The following is a 17,082-nucleotide window of genomic DNA, read 5'->3' on the forward strand; positions in this document are numbered from 1 at the left end:
AAATCCCCGCGGAATTCCGTCCGCGGTGACGCGTCGCGCCGTCATATAAGGACTTCCATGCATGCGTCGAATCATTACGACGCATGCGGGGGATGGATTCGGACGGATTGATCCGGTGAGTCTGTATAGACCAGCGGATCAATCCGTTGGAATGGATTCCAGCGGATAGATTTCTTAGCATGTCAAATTTTTATCCGCTGGAAATCCATCCCCGGGGAAAAAATCCGCGGAAAAATATCCGCTGGATTGTACACACCAGGGGATCTATCCGCTGAAACCGGTCCGTGGATCAATTTCAGCGGATCGATCCTCTCGTGTGTACGGGGCCTTAGTCTTTCTCCTTTTTCTGCAGCCAATCAGCATGTGGAATCTGCACAGCACAGGGTGATTAGGGTGTGCCCAGGCACACCTGGCACACCCTGTGCGCACGCCTATGGGTCAACCACACTATAACTGAAAATCCCTAGCTGATGTACTGTATGTACAACTATATATTTTTTTTTTTTGTGATGCATTGTACGTGTATTTTTTTCACCTATTCATGATGCAAAACAAGGAGTAAAAAAATCCTAGAACAAATTTCTAACCGTGTATGTAGTCTTCATTTGGGAATGTTCATTCGTTCCTAAATCAAATATTTAAAAGCAAACAAAATTTTGAAGTACTTTTTGAACAACTTTCGTCAAGTCATCAAATGTATTGAGAATTTTCATATGGTTGTTCCTACACTTGTTTGAAAATCTACTAAGGTATGGCCAGCTATGTATAGAGAACACTTTTTCTATTCTTTTTGGTAGAGTAGGGAAAGGCTAAAACCCCTGTCGGTTTATCTTTTTATTTATTTTGTAAATAATTTTTTACAGTCTGTCATGATGGGAGCTTTCCCTTCATGTCCTGCCCCACAGACACCACATGAAACAAGAGGAAATCACTAACAAAATGAGGGCATTCTCCTGCAGTTGTCACCAGAACAGACTCCTTGAAAGAGTTCCATTGTCCATCACTTTCTGTTCCCAGGGCTGTCTTAATGAGAGGGCACACCTGGGCACTGCCCAGGGGCCCCAGCTGCATGGGGGGCCCCTGCCCTTTCCTCAAAGCAGCTGGTCCTTGAGCCTGGGCTGCCCCTCTACATCCCAGATATCCAGAGGCGGCTCTAGGCTTTGTGAGGCCTTAGGCAAAACTTGACATGGGGCCCCACTCACACCCATGATAGGAAAAATAATTCAAGAACAAGAGCCTCTTCCGCACAACCCTGGCCGGTGGTTGTGGGGGTCTGCGGGCAGGGAGCTTTTCGGAATCTGGAAGCCCCCTTTAACAAGGCGGCCAACAGATCCTGCTTTTTAATAACAAAGGGGCGGGGTGACATTACCTGGTGAACCTGCCCCCTTGTGACATAATTGACTAAGGGCATGCTGGGTCATTGACGTCACAAGGGGTGGTGCCACCGATATTCACTGGTTGTTAAGGGCGCTGGCGGCCCCTCTTCTGAGTCAGGGCTCTTAACTCTGCCTGAGCACAGCAGCATTAAGGTCTCCTGTCCCTCAAAACTGGGGTAATGCATTGGGTAAGTTAGGCAGCCGTGAGTGCGAGGCCTTAGGTGCCTAATTTGCCTAATTAAAGAGCCGCCTCTGCCCCCAGAACTCTGACCCCCTCTACACCTTAGATATCCCCTACCTATGTGATTTCTTTTTACCTGCACTGTCTCCATTGTAGGGGGCCCAGAGCATTACTTTGCCCAGGGGCCCATGATGCTATTAAGATGGCCCTGCTGGGTGATAATGGTCACTAGTACATTTAGAAAGGGTAAACCAACCTAGAGGGGACACATGGAGCAATAAAACATGATGGGGGTTATAATCCATGCCTACTCTATGCTAAACTAAAAAAGAAAAACGTTTGGCAATGCAGAACACTTTAAAGCCCAATGCCAGATAAAGTAAACATCCTTTGCAGTGAGCCTGTACCCACGCTGCAGGGGTTAAATGCTCATTTAATTTAAGCATCATATATCTCCATGCTATATTGATTTGGATTTGCTCCAAACTTCTCTAAAGGCCTGAAATTCCTCACTTTAAAATGAATGATATTTATATTTTTTAGGGTTAAAAAGAATTAAAGTAGAATTCTAGCTTAAACCTATCTAGTCTTAAACACATTGCTTTACCGCTCCTACTACCTATGCTGACTAACCCGTGTAAAAAAATAAAATAAAAAAATGTATATACCTACCTATTTTCAGTCTGGCCACATGATCTGGCTCCCCTGTGTCAGCCAGCACCAGCTGCAGGGGAAAGGAGGGAGTGCCTATAGCAGTTGCGACATGAGCACTGTCGGGTGACATCACTACTCCCAGCCATTGTCAAGCTCACTCTCTTCTCTCCTGCAGCCGACGCTCATTGATATACAGGGGATCACATGACCGGACCAGAGATAGCTAAAAATAGGTAAGTATGGGGGGGCATTCTCAAGCCTAGTTAGATTTAGGCTGGTATTCTACTTTAAGGTGGTGACAAGAGAATATTTCACAAACCATTCTCATATTTCCAGTTTTAAAATCCATAGAGAAAAGGTCACATTCTGTAACAAACATCAATTATCAGGTGCCCAGACAGGGTCTGTCAGACCTCCAATGTCAGGTACTCACAGTGATGTTCTATCTTTAGTCTCTCTTAGTAAGCTGTTGTCAAAATATGAGTGTAATAAATTAGTCCATAAATCTGCTTGGTAATATGTTCCTGGCCTCTACTCAACTCTGCAGACCCTCACCGAAGAGACATCAGACCTGTAAAGAGATGCGATTATTTATACTTTGTCAAAAAGTTACCTAGAAATTAAATTACCCCATTAAAATATTTTCATAGTCTTTTAAATTAAAATGCCATTTTAGTTTTAGTCCCATTTTAGTCATCTGCAATTGTTTTAGTCTGCAGTACATTTTAGTCAACTAAAATCTCCAGTACATTTTGGTCAATTTGTATCATTTTAGATTTTCGTTGACTGAAATCGAATGGGTTTAGTTAAATGGTAAGTTCACCTAAAAATCTTTAAGCATTTCTCTGGAATTTCCAAATTCATTATATAAAAAAATAAAAAAATCGAATATGTTATTAATGGTTATAAGGTTTGAACAAACTCACAGATCCCTGTTCTGCCCTTATGTAAACAAGGCGGATCCCCGTTCTGACAGGGGAGGAGAGAGATCAGCTGTTCCAAGTTATCAGAAACAGCGATCTCTCTCTACTCCCAGTCAGTCCGCCCCCCTGACCTAGGGAAAACGTAACCCTTTGACCACCCCTAGTGTTAACTCCTTCCCTGCCAGTGCCATTTTTATACATATATCAAAAAGTATCACTGAGGCCTCGTACACACGACCGTCGGACATGTCCGCCGAAACTGGTCCGACGGTCGTGTGTACGAGGCCTCAGTGATACTTTTTGATATATGTATAAAAATGGCACTGGCAGGGAAGGAGTTAACACTAGGGGTGGTCAAAGGGTTACGTTTTCCCTAGGTCAGGGGGGCGGACTGACTGGGAGTAGAGAGAGATCGCTGTTTCTGATCACTTGGAACAGCTGATCTCTCTCCTCCCCTGTCAGAACGGGGATCCGCCTTGTTTACATAAGGGCAGAACAGGATCTGTGAGTTTGTTCAAACCTTATAACCATTAATAACATATTCGATTTTTTTATATAATGAATTTGGAAATTCCAGAGAAATGCTTAAAGATTTTTAGGTGAACTTACCATTTAACTAAACCCATTCGATTTCAGTCAACGAAAATCTAAAATGATACAAATTGACCAAAATGTACTGGAGATTTTAGTTGACTAAAATGTACTGCAGACTAAAACAATTGCAGATGACTAAACCGTCGGACCAGTTTCTGCGGACATGTCCGACCGTGTGTAGGGCCGACCGGACAGTTTTCCGGCCTAGCGGACAGGTTTCCAGCGGACAAATGTTTCTTGGCATGCTAAGAAACATGTCCGCTGGAAGCCTGTCCGTCGGACATGTCCGACAGTCAGTACGACTCATCGGACATGTTCGCTGGCCCGAGAACCCGCGCATGACGTCGAAGTGATTCGACGCATGCGTGGAAGCTTTGAACTTCCGGGTTCGCGCACGTCGCCGCGTCATCGTCGCCGCCACGTCACCGCGTCGTCTGTCCACGGGGACCAAATGATCCCAGCAGACATGTCCGATAAACGGTCCGCGGACCGTTTTCATCAGACAGGTCCGCTCGTCTGTACGAGGCCTTAGGGTCAGATTTGTCTGCCGCAATGTCGCAGTCCCATGAAAAATCGCTGATCCCCTAAATCTTTCCCCTATTTTGTAGACGCAATAACTTTTGCACAAACCAATCAATATACATTTATTGTGATTTTTTTTTTATCGAAAATATGTAATAGAATACATATTGGCCTAAACTATTGAAAAAATAATGTTTTTTTACATTTTTATTGGATATGTATTAGAGCAAAAAGTGAAAAATGTTGTTTTTAAAAAAAAGTATGCTTTATTTTTGTTTATAGCGCAAAATATAAAAACAGCAGAGGTAATCAAATACCACCAGAAGAAATCTCAATTTGTGGGAAAAAAAGGACATCAATTTTATTTGGGTAAAACGTCACATATCCACGCAATTGTTGGTTAAAATAATGCAGTGCCGCATCGCAAAAAATGGCCTGGTCATTAAAGCGGAGTTCCGGCCACAATTTCACTTTTTAAATATAAATACCCCTGTAATACACAAGCTTAATGTATTCTAGTAAAGTTAGTCTGGAAACTAAGGTCCGTTTTGTTAGGTTGTTACAGCATTTAGACACTTTATAAAATAGAAATTGACTGGGGCCATCTTAAGTGTGTGCATCATGAAGCCAGACTGTATGACTTCCTGGATTTCAGCCTTGCAAATCTCGCACATACTCAGTGCTGCACAAGCAGTGTCAGATCAGGTTTCAGCACCTGTGCTGTCCAAGTCACATGATTCTTTGAGACTGGGGAATGCACAGACTCCTGGAAAGTTACACCCACTACATTCCCAGGAGTCTGTGCGGTGTAGGTTAGGAAGCATTAAGCACCGAGGTGCAGGAAGTGGGAAGATTAACTATTCTGCCTAGCAACAACACTTTAAAGGGATATAAAAAAAAAAATTCGTAAAGGACTAATGACATTTTTTTAAAACTACTGATGTAATGTTATATTTATGGGTGGAACTCCACTTTAAGGGGGTAAATCCTTCTGGGGCTGAAGTGGTTAAGGTATTGTTCACATGGGTTTATTTAAGCATACACCAGTACGAATAGCCCTGTTTGCCCACATGGGTTGCACAGGTGTTCCAAGCATCCGTGTGCAGGCAGCCTCATTCATGTCTTTAGGGACACAGCAGCTGCACAGCCACAGCTAAGCAGTGTCCCCTGCTAAACAGGGAATGAAAACCACTAGATCTCCAGCAAAATCGGCACACAGTACACACATAAACACTTGTTAGGCACATATTTATCACCCCTTGATCGCCCTAGATGTTAACCCCTTCCTGCCTAGTGTTATTAGTACAGTCACAGTAAATATTATTAGCACTGACTACTGTAATAATGCAGGGATGTGCAGTCAGGGGAGGCAGGTAAGGCAGAGCCATGGACATAAAAGCAAACAAAAAAAACATTTGACTTTGAGGGTCATAGTTAGGCAAACTGGGGTCACAGAGAAAATGGGGCTCCTATGACCTACGGTTCTGGAGATACAGGGCTCCTTGCACAGCCTGTCAGAAGCTACATACAGAGCGGCCAGTTTAAATACAAATGGACACACTGGGCCAGATTCAAGAAGCACTTGCGCCCGCGCAACCATAGGTTGCGCGGCGCAAGTGCTTACTTGCTCCGGTGTAACGAGTGCTCCTGATTCAGGAACCTCGTTACACCGAATGCAGCCTAGGATCTGACAGACATAAGCCTCCTTATGCCTTCACATCCCAGGCTGCATTCTTGCGTTGGCCGCTAGGGGGCGCGGCCATTGTGATCGGCGTATAGTATGCAAATTGCATACTACCACCGATTCACAAAAGTTGCGCGGGCCCTGCGCACGCAAGGTACGGAGTTTCCGTACGGCGACTTTAGCGCAAGGTTGCTCCTGCTATAGCAGGGGCAACCTATGCTAAAGTATAGCTGCGCTTCCCGCTCGTGAAATTTGAATTCCACGTTGTTTACGTAAGTGATTCGTGAATGGCGCTGGACGCCATTCACGTTCACTTAGAAGCAAATGACGTCCTTGCGACGTCATTTGCCGCAATGCACGTCGGGAAAGTTTCCCGACGGAGCATGCGCTGTTCGCTCGGCGCGGGAGCGCGCCTAATTTAAATGATTCCCGCCCCCGGCGGGATCATTTACATTAGGCGCCCTTACGCAGGGCTAATTAGCATAGCGCCCGCGCAATTTACGGAGCTACTGCTCCGTGAATCGCTGGGCAAATCGAAATATTTGCGTGGGCGCAGAGAAAAATCTTTGCTCTTTGCCCACGCAAATATTGCTCCAAACTACCTGAATCTGGGCCACTGTGTTTGCAGCAGACTGAGAGGTTGAGCTCACAGTGCCTCCCCTCTCTACTTGTCAGAGGCACTGAGCTCAATGGACAGCTTGGAGTCTTGGACCAATGGTAAAGTACCATTAGCCCAAGCTGTCCAATAAAAGAAGCTGCAGTGGAGGCACGTGACGCCTCTCACTGCGGGGTCATAGAAACGGGAAAGTGTCTAAAAGACAAATGCTCCCTTCCAGCCCAGCCCTCTTATCTACAAGGAAAAACATGTGTTTATGGGTAAAAGATTTACCCATAAGCCCATGTTATTCTCACACAGTTAAGAGGGAGAATTAGAATCTGCTGCTGATGAAAAGGTACAAGCTAAATCATATATTATTATGCTATATGCTATAAGATAATAATTTATCTATTTACTGTGAAATTACGGGTTTGAAGTTATAGCTTCAAACTTTAGTAATTTGTCCAATAAGCCACCTGCTTGAGTCCAGTTTTTGAAAATATAGTAAATTACCTTAAAAAAAATATATAATAATTATTTGTATATTACTTACTGACGTATTTAACCCCTTGCCACCCAGGCCAAATCTGACACTTTTCAAACGTTGTATATATTGTTTTAGCAGACACCCTGGGGAATAAAAAGGTGGTTGCTGCAACTTTTTATGTCACACGGTATTTGCGCAGCAATTTTTCAAATGCATTTTTTGGGAGGAAGAAACTGTTTCATGCATAGGAAAAAAAAAACAGTTAGCCCAAATTATTTATTTATTTTGTATATTATGAATACAACCCCTGTACGCTGCCCTACAAACCTCTGTACCCTGCCCTACATGCTACCAACCTCTGTACACTGCCTTACCTATCACTGACCTCTGCACACTGCCCTACATATTACTGACATCTGTACCATGCCCTACATCCTACTGACCTCTGTCCACCACCCTACCTACTTTTGAGCCCTGGACACTGCCCTACCTACTACTGACCTCTGGACACTGCCCTACATACTACTGACCAGTGGCGGCTGGTGCACAAAATTTTTGGGGGGGGCGCAAACGAAAAAAAAAAATTGCAGCCTCACTGTGCCCATCACATGCAGCCACTGTGCCATGCCATCAAACGCAGCAACTGTGCCATCAATTGTCACCACTGTGCCATGCCATCAAACACAGCAACTGTGCCATCAATTGTCACCACTGTGCCATGCAACACAGCAACTGTGCCATCAATTGTCACCACTGTGCCATGCCATCAAATGCAGTCACTGTGCCATCAATTGTCACCACTGTGCCATGCCATCAAACACAGCAACTGTGCCATCAATTGTCACCACTGTGCCATGCATCAAACGCAGCCACTGTGCCATCAATTGTCACCACTGTGCCATGCAACACAGCAACTGTGCCATCAATTGTCACCACTGTGCCATGCCACCAAATGCAGCTACTGTGCCATCAATTGTCACCACTGTGCCATGAAACACAGCAACTGTGCCATCAATTGTCACCACTGTGCCATGCCATCAAATGCAGTCACTGTGCCATCAATTGTCACCACTGTGCCATGCCATCAAATGCAGTCACTGTGCCATCAATTGTCACCACTGCGCCATGCCATCAAATGCAGTCACTGTGCCATCAATTGTCACCACTGTGCCATGCCAAACAGCAACTGTGCCATCAATTGTCACCACTGTGCCATGCCATCAAACGCAGCCACTGTGCCATTGTCACCACTGTGCCATGCCATCAAACACAGCAACTGTGCCATCAATTGTCACCACTGTGCCATGAAACACAGCAACTGTGCCATCAATTGTCACCACTGTGCCATGCCATCAAACACAGCAACTGTGCCATCAATTGTCACCACTGTGCCATGCCACCAAATGCAGCCACTGTGCCATCAATTGTCACCACTGTGCCATGCCATCAAACAAAGCAACTGTGCCATCAATTGTCACCACTGTGCCATGCAACACAGCAACTGTGCCATCAATTGTCACCACTGTGCCATGCCATCAAACACAGCAACTGTGCCATCAATTGTCACCACTGTGCCATGCCATCAAATGCAGTCACTGTGCCATCAATTGTCACCACTGTGCCATGCAACACAGCAACTGTGCCATCAATTGTCACCACTGTGCCTTGCCATCAAATGCAGTCACTGTGCCATCAATTGTCACCATTGTGCCATGCAACACAGCAACTGTGCCATCAATTGTCACCACTGTGCCATGCCATCAAATGCAGCCACTGTACCATCAATTGTCACCACTGTGCCATGCCATCAAACACAGCAACTGTGCCATCAATTGTCACCACTGTGCCATGCCATCAAACGCAGTCACTGTGCCATGCAATCAAACGCAGCCACTGTTCCATCAATTGTCACCACTGTGCCATGCCATCAAACGCAGCCACTGTGCCCCTCAAGTGTTGCCACTGTGCCAATTGTCACCACTGTGCCCTTTAATTGTCACCACTGTGCCCCATGATGCCACTGTGCCCATTGTCACCACTGTGCCCCATGATGCCACTGTGCCCTTTGTCACCACTGTGCCCCATGATGCCACTGTGCCCATTGTCGCCCCTTTCCCTGTAAAAATCACTTTCCTGAAGCTTCCATGTCCTCCCTCGATGTCTTCTGCCGCCGTGGTGAAGCTTCAGCCAATCAGGTTCCTGATAACCAGATTCCGGGAACCTGATTGGCTGAAACGGCCGTCAGTCTTATGCAAGGAACGCAGGTTGCCTGCGCTCCGAGTATAGACATCCGAGAGCCGGAGGGCAGTACTAGAAAAGCCTATCAGAGCCGCTGGCTTTGATAGGCAGTTCCCCTCAGCCAACCAGCTGCCGCTATTCGGGTAACCGTTGACCCATGTTCCGGTTATATGAATAGACCAGGCAGCTGGCAACCAACAATAACATACATTCGTGCATTTATGCACGAATGTGTGTTATTTGTGAGAGGGGGTGGCGCTGCAGCTCCCTCTATAGACCGCTGCCAGAACTGCGGTTAAAATGTAAAAATGACATTTAAACCGAATAAAAGTTTTTTTTTGTGTGACTGCGGGAGGGGGGGGGGGGGGGGGGCGGCGCCCGTGCGTCCCTATGGACGGGCCGCCACTGCTACTGACCCCTGGACACTACCCTACATACTACTGACCTCTGGACACTGCCCTACATACTATCGATCTCTGTACACTGCCCTACATACTACTTGTACTGGCCAGAAATTTGGGGTTAAAAGCACCGCGCTAGCAGCCGAAAAGCACCGCTTAAACAGCACTAAAGCTCAGTGCGAAAGGGATCTTAGTTTGCCTTTTTTTAATGACTTTTATTGATGTTCTTTTTTGGGCCTACAGGCAAAAAAGCTACATTTTGAAAATGACTACATTCTGTCCTTATAAGCTCGCAAAATATTGTAACATCTCCTGTTTGGCCTTTCCAACAGCCACACAGCAGTGCTGTCATTCGTTCTGTAATATGTTTGCAACTTTGTATCAGACTGGCATGTTATTTCACAGCATTGGGACATGTTGGATGCTACTATATTACAGCACAGAGGGATCTCAAATAACCAGTGTAAATCACTTAGCAGAGGGAAATACCAGCTACTTAATATAGCTCCTTGCTTAGCACACAGACGTACTGTAGAGCTCCCATTCATGCTCTGAGACAGTTTAGTTATAGTGTGTTGTTTATCTTATGATACACGTGGTGAATCAGAATACCACTAAAGTGCTATTCAATGGCATAGGGGCCATATAAATAATACATTTTTATCAAAATAAAATGTAATCTGTGCTGTACATAGCCTGCACAGAGAGCAGAGCTGTGGGAGGGGCCCAGCAGAATCCTCTACTAACACTACTGGCTGTCTGCAGAAAGCGATAGGAGGGGGCGGAGACAAGACCAGTTACCCTGCACGCGGAGAGAGATCAGCAGTGATTGGTCTGTATCATAGGAAGCTCCTTCACAGAGCTAAAGTTTCACACTGGATTACTGCACAGATCTTGAATACACAAAGCACAGCAAGATTGTGATAAAAAATACACACGACAGTTGTATTTAGACAACTTTTGCTTATCCCCGAGTTGGAGGAGGGGAACAAGTACCTGTTGTTGACCGCTACCTGTCCCCATTTCTGCGAGACATGGCCCCTGAAAGTTTGGTCCCCTCCTCTGCCAGGCCATTCACTAAGCGCAGCGCAGTATGAAACCATTACAGGCAATGGCGTGGCGGCAGCACCCAAGAGCCGATGGAAACTTTGGATGAGTCACTGAGACTCAGGTGCTCACAGATCCGTGTAAGGGCCGGTCTCGGCCCTTTATCACGTGATCAGCTGTCAGCCAATTAAAGCTGATCACGTGATGTAAACAAAGGATCGGTAATCGTTTTTTTTTTCTCCTCTCGCTGACAGCGCGAGGAGAGAAGAAAGCCGGTCACCGGCTTGTTGGCAAGGGACATCGGTCCCGAAGAGGAAGAGGCAATTCTGCCTCATTTGTACCCACAAATACTGCCTGCCATTGCCACCTGCCATTGCCACCTGCCAGTACCCACCAGTGCCACCTATCAATGCCCACCAGTGGTGCCAATCAGTGCCACCTAGCAATGCCTCCTATCAGTTTAATCTACCAGTGCCAATCAGTGCCAATCACTGCCACCCATCAGTGCCCATCTTTGCCAGCTATCAGTGCCACCTATAAATGCCACCTATTAGTGCCACTTCTCAGTACCCACCAGTGCCACCTCTGCCCACCAGTGCCGCCTATCAGTGCCCACCAGTCCCATCTTATCGGTGCACATCAGAGCAGCCTCATCAGCATACATCAATGAAGGAGAAAAATTACCTGTTTGCAAAATTTTATAACAAAATATATATATAAAAAAAAATGTAAATCGGTCTTTTTCAATTTTATTTTTTTTTACAAAAAAATGTAAACGCAGAGGTGATCAAATGCCACCAAAAGAAAGCTCTATTTGTGGGAAAAAATGATAGATTTCATTTGGGTTGAGTGTTGTATGACCGCGCAATTGTCATTCAAAGTGCATCAGCGCTGAAAGCTGAAAATTGGTCTGGGCAGGAGGGGGGGTTTAAGTGCCCAGTAAGCAAGTGGTTAAAGTAAAGCTTATACTTTTCTTTTTTTAGTTTTAGGTAGTGTGGAGAGAGATCAGAACACCTGTCAGGTCCGTATCGGAGTCCTTATTAGGGAGATTTACCCTCTCTATTTGCCATCTTTTACCATAATCACCCAGAGTGAAAGTAAAAAATCATCCCAAATTTTAGATTCTGTTCAGAACAGGAATAGAAGAGCAGTCTTCTAATGGGGACACCAATTCTGGTGACAATCAAAGACTTCTTAGGAATTTCTCCTCACTTCCTGTTTGGCTAGGAGACAGGAAGTGAAGGGAAATCTCGGCAATGGGACACAGATGGCAAAATAACAAGCTGCTGGGGATTATAAATCTTCCTTACTCTATCCAACGTGAAAACAAGTTCTGCCTTTAGTTCCACTTTAAACATATAATGTTCCCCATTAGCAGTGTATATAGCAGAGCCGTGTACAGTATAGAAGACCTAGCCCCGGGCTCCCTGCCAGCCTCTGACCCTTGTAGGGTTTCCCTGTGTCAGACCCTCCCTCTCATGTGACGTCACTAGGAAGTGCCTGGCTCCTTATACAGGCGCCGTTCTCCGCACACAGAGGCACACGCACTGTTCGCTATGGCTCCGGCTCTGTCACTATTAGGAGGCTGCTGCCGGGTGACCGTGACTGCGGGTAGGAGGCTGGCAGGGAGACCCCCGGCACCTCTATGGCTGCACCGCCTCTCGTCTACTTATTCCAGCGGGCCGGAGAACGGTGACATGAGAAAATACCTGAGCGAGCACTACAAGGAGGCGAGGAGAGGCATCGATGGTGAGAGCCTGGCACTTCTCCCCGGGTGACCCTTCCCCTAGTGGGAACTCACTGTGACACTGTGTGTATGGGGCACAGGTGAATGAGTTCTGACTGTGACATCACCCATAGCAACCCATCAGTTTGACTTCACCCATCGCAACCCTTCTTAGTGTTTGCTCTGTACAGTCATCCCCCATAGCAACCCATCAGTGTGTGAGCTCTGTACAGTCATCCCCCATAGCAACCCATCAGTGTGTGAGCTCTGTACAGTCATCCCCCATAGCAACCCATCAGTGTGTGAGCTCTGTACAGTCATCCCCCATAGCAACCCATCAGTGTGTGAGCTCTGTACAGTCACCCCCCATAGCAACCCATCAGTGTGTGAGCTCTGTACAGTCATCCCCCATAGCAACCCATCGGTGTGTGAGCTCTGTACAGTCATCCCCCATAGCAACCCATCAGTGTGTGAGCTCTGTACAGTCATCCCCCATAGCAGCCCATCAGTGTGTGAGCTCTGTACAGTCATCCCCCATAGCAACCCATCGGTGTGTGAGCTCTGTACAGTCATCCCTCATAGCAACCCATCGGTGTGTGAGCTCTGTACAGTCATCCCCCATAGCAACCCATCAGTGTGTGAGCTCTGTACAGTCATCCCCCATAGCAACCCATCAGTGTGTGAGCTCTGTACAGTCATCCCCCATAGCAACCCATCAGTGTGTGAGCTCTGTACAGTCATCCCCCATAGCAACCCATCAGTGTGTGAGCTCTGTACAGTCATCCCCCATAGCAACCCATCAGTGTGAGCTCTGTACAGTCATCCCCCATAGCAACCCATCAGTGTGTGAGCTCTGTACAGTCATCCCCCATAGCAACCCATCAGTGTGTGAGCTCTGTACAGTCATCCCCCATAGCAACCCATCAGTGTGTGAGCTCTGTACAGTCATCCCCCATAGCAACCCATCAGTGTGTGAGCTCTGTACAGTCATCCCCCATAGCAACCCATCAGTGTGTGAGCTCTGTACAGTCATCCCCCATAGCAACCCATCAGTGTGTGAGCTCTGTACAGTCATCCCCCATAGCAACCCATCAGTGTGTGAGCTCTGTACAGTCATCCCCCATAGCAACCCATCAGTGTGTGAGCTCTGTACAGTCATCCCCCATAGCAACCCATCAGTGTGTGAGCTCTGTACAGTCATCCCCCATAGCAACCCATCAGTGTGTGAGCTCTGTACAGTCATCCCCCATAGCAACCCATCAGTGTGTGAGCTCTGTACAGTCATCCCCCATAGCAACCCATCAGTGTGTGAGCTCTGTACAGTCATCCCCCATAGCAACCCATCAGTGTGTGAGCTCTGTACAGTCATCCCCCATAGCAACCCATCAGTGTGTGAGTTCTGTACAGTCATCCCCCATAGCAACCCATCAGTGTGTGAGCTCTGTACAGTCATCCCCCATAGCAACCCATCAGTGTGTGAGCTCTGTACAGTCATCCCCCATAGCAACCCATCAGTGTGTGAGCTCTGTACAGTCATCCCCCATAGCAACCCATCAGTGTGTGAGTTCTGTACAGTCATCCCCCATAGCAACCCATCAGTGTGTGAGCTCTGTACAGTGACATCCCCCATAGCAACCCATCAGTGTGTGAGCTCTGTACAGGCATCACCCATAGCAACCCATCAGTGTGTGAGCTCTGTACAGTCATCCCCCATAGCAACCCATCAGTGTGTGAGCTCTGTACGGTCATCCCCCATAGCAACCCTTTGGTGCGAGAGCTCTGTACAGTGATGTCACCCATAACAACCCTTCTCAGTGTGATCTCTGTATGGTGACATCACCCGTAGCAACCCATCAGTGTGTAAGCTCTGTACAGTGACATCACCCATAGCAACCCTTCTCAGTGTGATCTCTGTACAGTGACATCACCCGTAGCAACCCATCAGTGTGTGAGCTTTGTATAGAGTAATGTATTGAGGAGCAGTGTGTCTCTCCCATAGCAACCTTCCCCAGACCAGTTTGTGTAGGTAAGACATGAGATCTGATTGGTTGCTAGAGGCACATCTGTCAGATCCCCCCTCCCCCTTACAATAAAGACTGATCCTGCAGAAATGAAGGTGCTTTCCATTGTGCAATGAAGTAAAACGACTTGTCATGTAGATTAGTCATGCTCAGGCTCCTGTGTCCAGCAGATCTCCATGTCAGGATGCAGTGTATGGCTGGTCTCAGCACAGCTGGAGTTCCATTGTTGTGCTTCCATATAGAATGAAGGCACTCAAGCTTATACTTGGGGGGGTCTGTCCTCTAAATTGCTGCACACGTTCTACACTTCTGGAGCAATCCTATATCACACAGTGCCATGCAACATCATCTCCTATTGTCACTCTATCCAACGAATTAATGCTGTGTAATCGAGTAATAAATACTCAAATGTGAAGAATAGCAATAATGTATTGTGATTGCAATGGTGAACCCTCATTAATTCATTGAAAAGCTCTCACTTGCATAACCTAACATTTTCTGAGTGCTTATTATACAGCAGTATTTGGAGTGATTGTTTATTTACTTATATGTGGTGCATAAATAGAGTGATTTGCTTTATTCAGGATTTTGTTTTCCTTCATGTTTTATTACAGTGTTTATTACACACAGCATTTATTTGTTGTATTTATTCATGGTATGGGATGATGTGTGAGCGGGAGTATTTGATATGATTATGGTTTGATGTGGGAACACAGCACAGTGTAAGCAGCAACATTGGCACGTTGGGAGAATGTGATTTACCGATCATTTTATTTATTATTGTTGTTGCCCTTTTTGTGTTGGTCAGAGATTACAGTCCACTAGTATTTGTTTACTTCTGGAGCAATTTTACTCTGCTTACTTTTTATAATACCTCGGGGGCATAAAAATAAAAACCTTTCATGCTGTCCATCCACCTTTTGCAGCTGATGAAGAATTTAGTGCTCTTTTTCCAAGGTTATGATCCATTAGGGAGCAATACAAATCCATAGTCCTGCAGTCTTCCTAACTGCCATTTTCCATTGTGATGACTGGTCTTGTCACTGTCCCCTTTTCTGTCATCGGGCTAAGTTCTGGACCTGCATTGTCCCATGGTGCCAAGTGGGAAGCATTCCTCTCTATTAGATGATCACCTAGTAAAATTGATTATATATATATATATATATATATATATATATATATGTGTATATATATATATATATATTTACGTTAATTTTTATAATATTTACTATAACAAATAATAATAAAAAAAATATATATCTCTATCTATCTCTCTATATATCACATTTTTTTTTTTTATTATTTGTTATAGTAAATTTCATATTGCAGAATTAACACGACTTTACGTATGTTGTACATTTACATCCAGTCCCTGCCCTCAAGGAGTATACAATCCAAGGTCCTTACCTCGCATGCATCATAGACCTAGTAATTTAGACAGGAGTCAGTTAAAGTGATTGTAATTTTTTTTACCTTTTTCGCATTCCCTGCAGTAGTCTAGGTTCACACTTGACAGCCGGGAATGAAGTTGTGCGAGTTCAGCTGAACTCTCACGATTTCATTCCCCCGTGTCAGCCCTGACTTTGGGGGCGATTTCAGACATCTGTGCGGGTTGCTGCACAGATGTCAATGGAAATCGCCAAAAGTAGTACAGAAACGACTTTTAGGAATTGGTGCGGCTCCGCAAAGTCTGCGTTGCGCCGATTTGGATGGTGCAATTGCCACAGATTTGGCATGTGACTTAACATGTCAAATCGCTCCAATGTAAACCGGGGCTTAAGGTAAAAAAAATATTCAGTATGTGCATCACCTCCGGCCCCCCCCCCCCCCCTTATATTTTCCCAATTTTGATTTTACACTGTGCCTCTCTGTAGAAGCTCTCATCTCTTCTCCCCGCTCCCACTGCAGTCGGTCAAACCCTGTAATGAGGCAGCGTGGGGGGTGCTCGGGATTGGGGTGGTGGGCTAGGCCAAGCCTCACTGTCTGTGTCCAGGCTTGGGATCAAGCCCCCATGCGTGCCACAAAAGGCATGCCACAATAGGCTTCTTATTGTGGCACACAGAAGAGGAGGAGCCAGGAGCACCAGCAGGGGACCCAAGAAGAGGTGGATCAGTGCTGCCCTGTTGCACAGAAGAGGTAAGTAAAACATGTTTTTTGTTTATCTTAAAAGGGGGAAAAATTACTTTATAAGCGCTTTAACCTACCAACATGTCCTTGGCGTGTGGGAGGAAACCCACACAGAGAGAACATGCCTGTCTGGGATTTGATCTGAGGACTCCAGTGCATTGCTGCAGAAGTGATTCTGTTTTAGTTGGGAGTGGACAATTTGAAGTATTTTATTTATGCCGGAGTTCCACTTAAAAAAAAAAAAAAAAAAAAGTGAATATAGTGAGTCCTACACTACCATAGAGTACTCTACAGCTTTGTAGTGCTACAGAAGTGCTGTGTACATGGCTTGCTGTGGTGATCCCTTTTATTAGGGCTTTTGCTCCTTGGGGACCTGGAGGACAGGAATTGGGTTGGTAGGTGTCTCGATTCCTCTTTTGTTTGACAGTTGGTGCTACATGCTGCCTCTAGATGGGAATTCAAGTAGTTGTTGTGTTGTAAAATGCTGACAATCTGCAAGGTAC

At 45.8% G+C, this 17,082-nt stretch overlaps 1 protein-coding gene across 2 annotated transcripts in view; it reads left to right on the forward strand.

Moving 5' to 3' along the window:
- NT5DC3 (5'-nucleotidase domain containing 3) overlaps positions 1–17,082 on the forward strand; it is a 79,495-nt gene that overhangs the window by 12,259 nt on the left and 50,154 nt on the right. Inside the window, exon 1 of one of the 2 annotated variants that reach the window (XM_040344271.1) lies at positions 12,206–12,454. The exons of the other annotated variant lie outside the window; for it this stretch is intronic. Within the exon in view, the coding sequence (XP_040200205.1) occupies positions 12,262–12,454 (193 nt within the window). The 5' untranslated portion in view covers positions 12,206–12,261. Of the gene's footprint in view, positions 1–12,205; positions 12,455–17,082 lie in introns of those variants that run through there. 2 annotated transcript variants of the gene reach the window in all.

This window comes from Rana temporaria, chromosome 3, assembly GCF_905171775.1.
Source record: "Rana temporaria chromosome 3, aRanTem1.1, whole genome shotgun sequence".
NCBI lineage: Eukaryota > Metazoa > Chordata > Amphibia > Anura > Ranidae > Rana > Rana temporaria.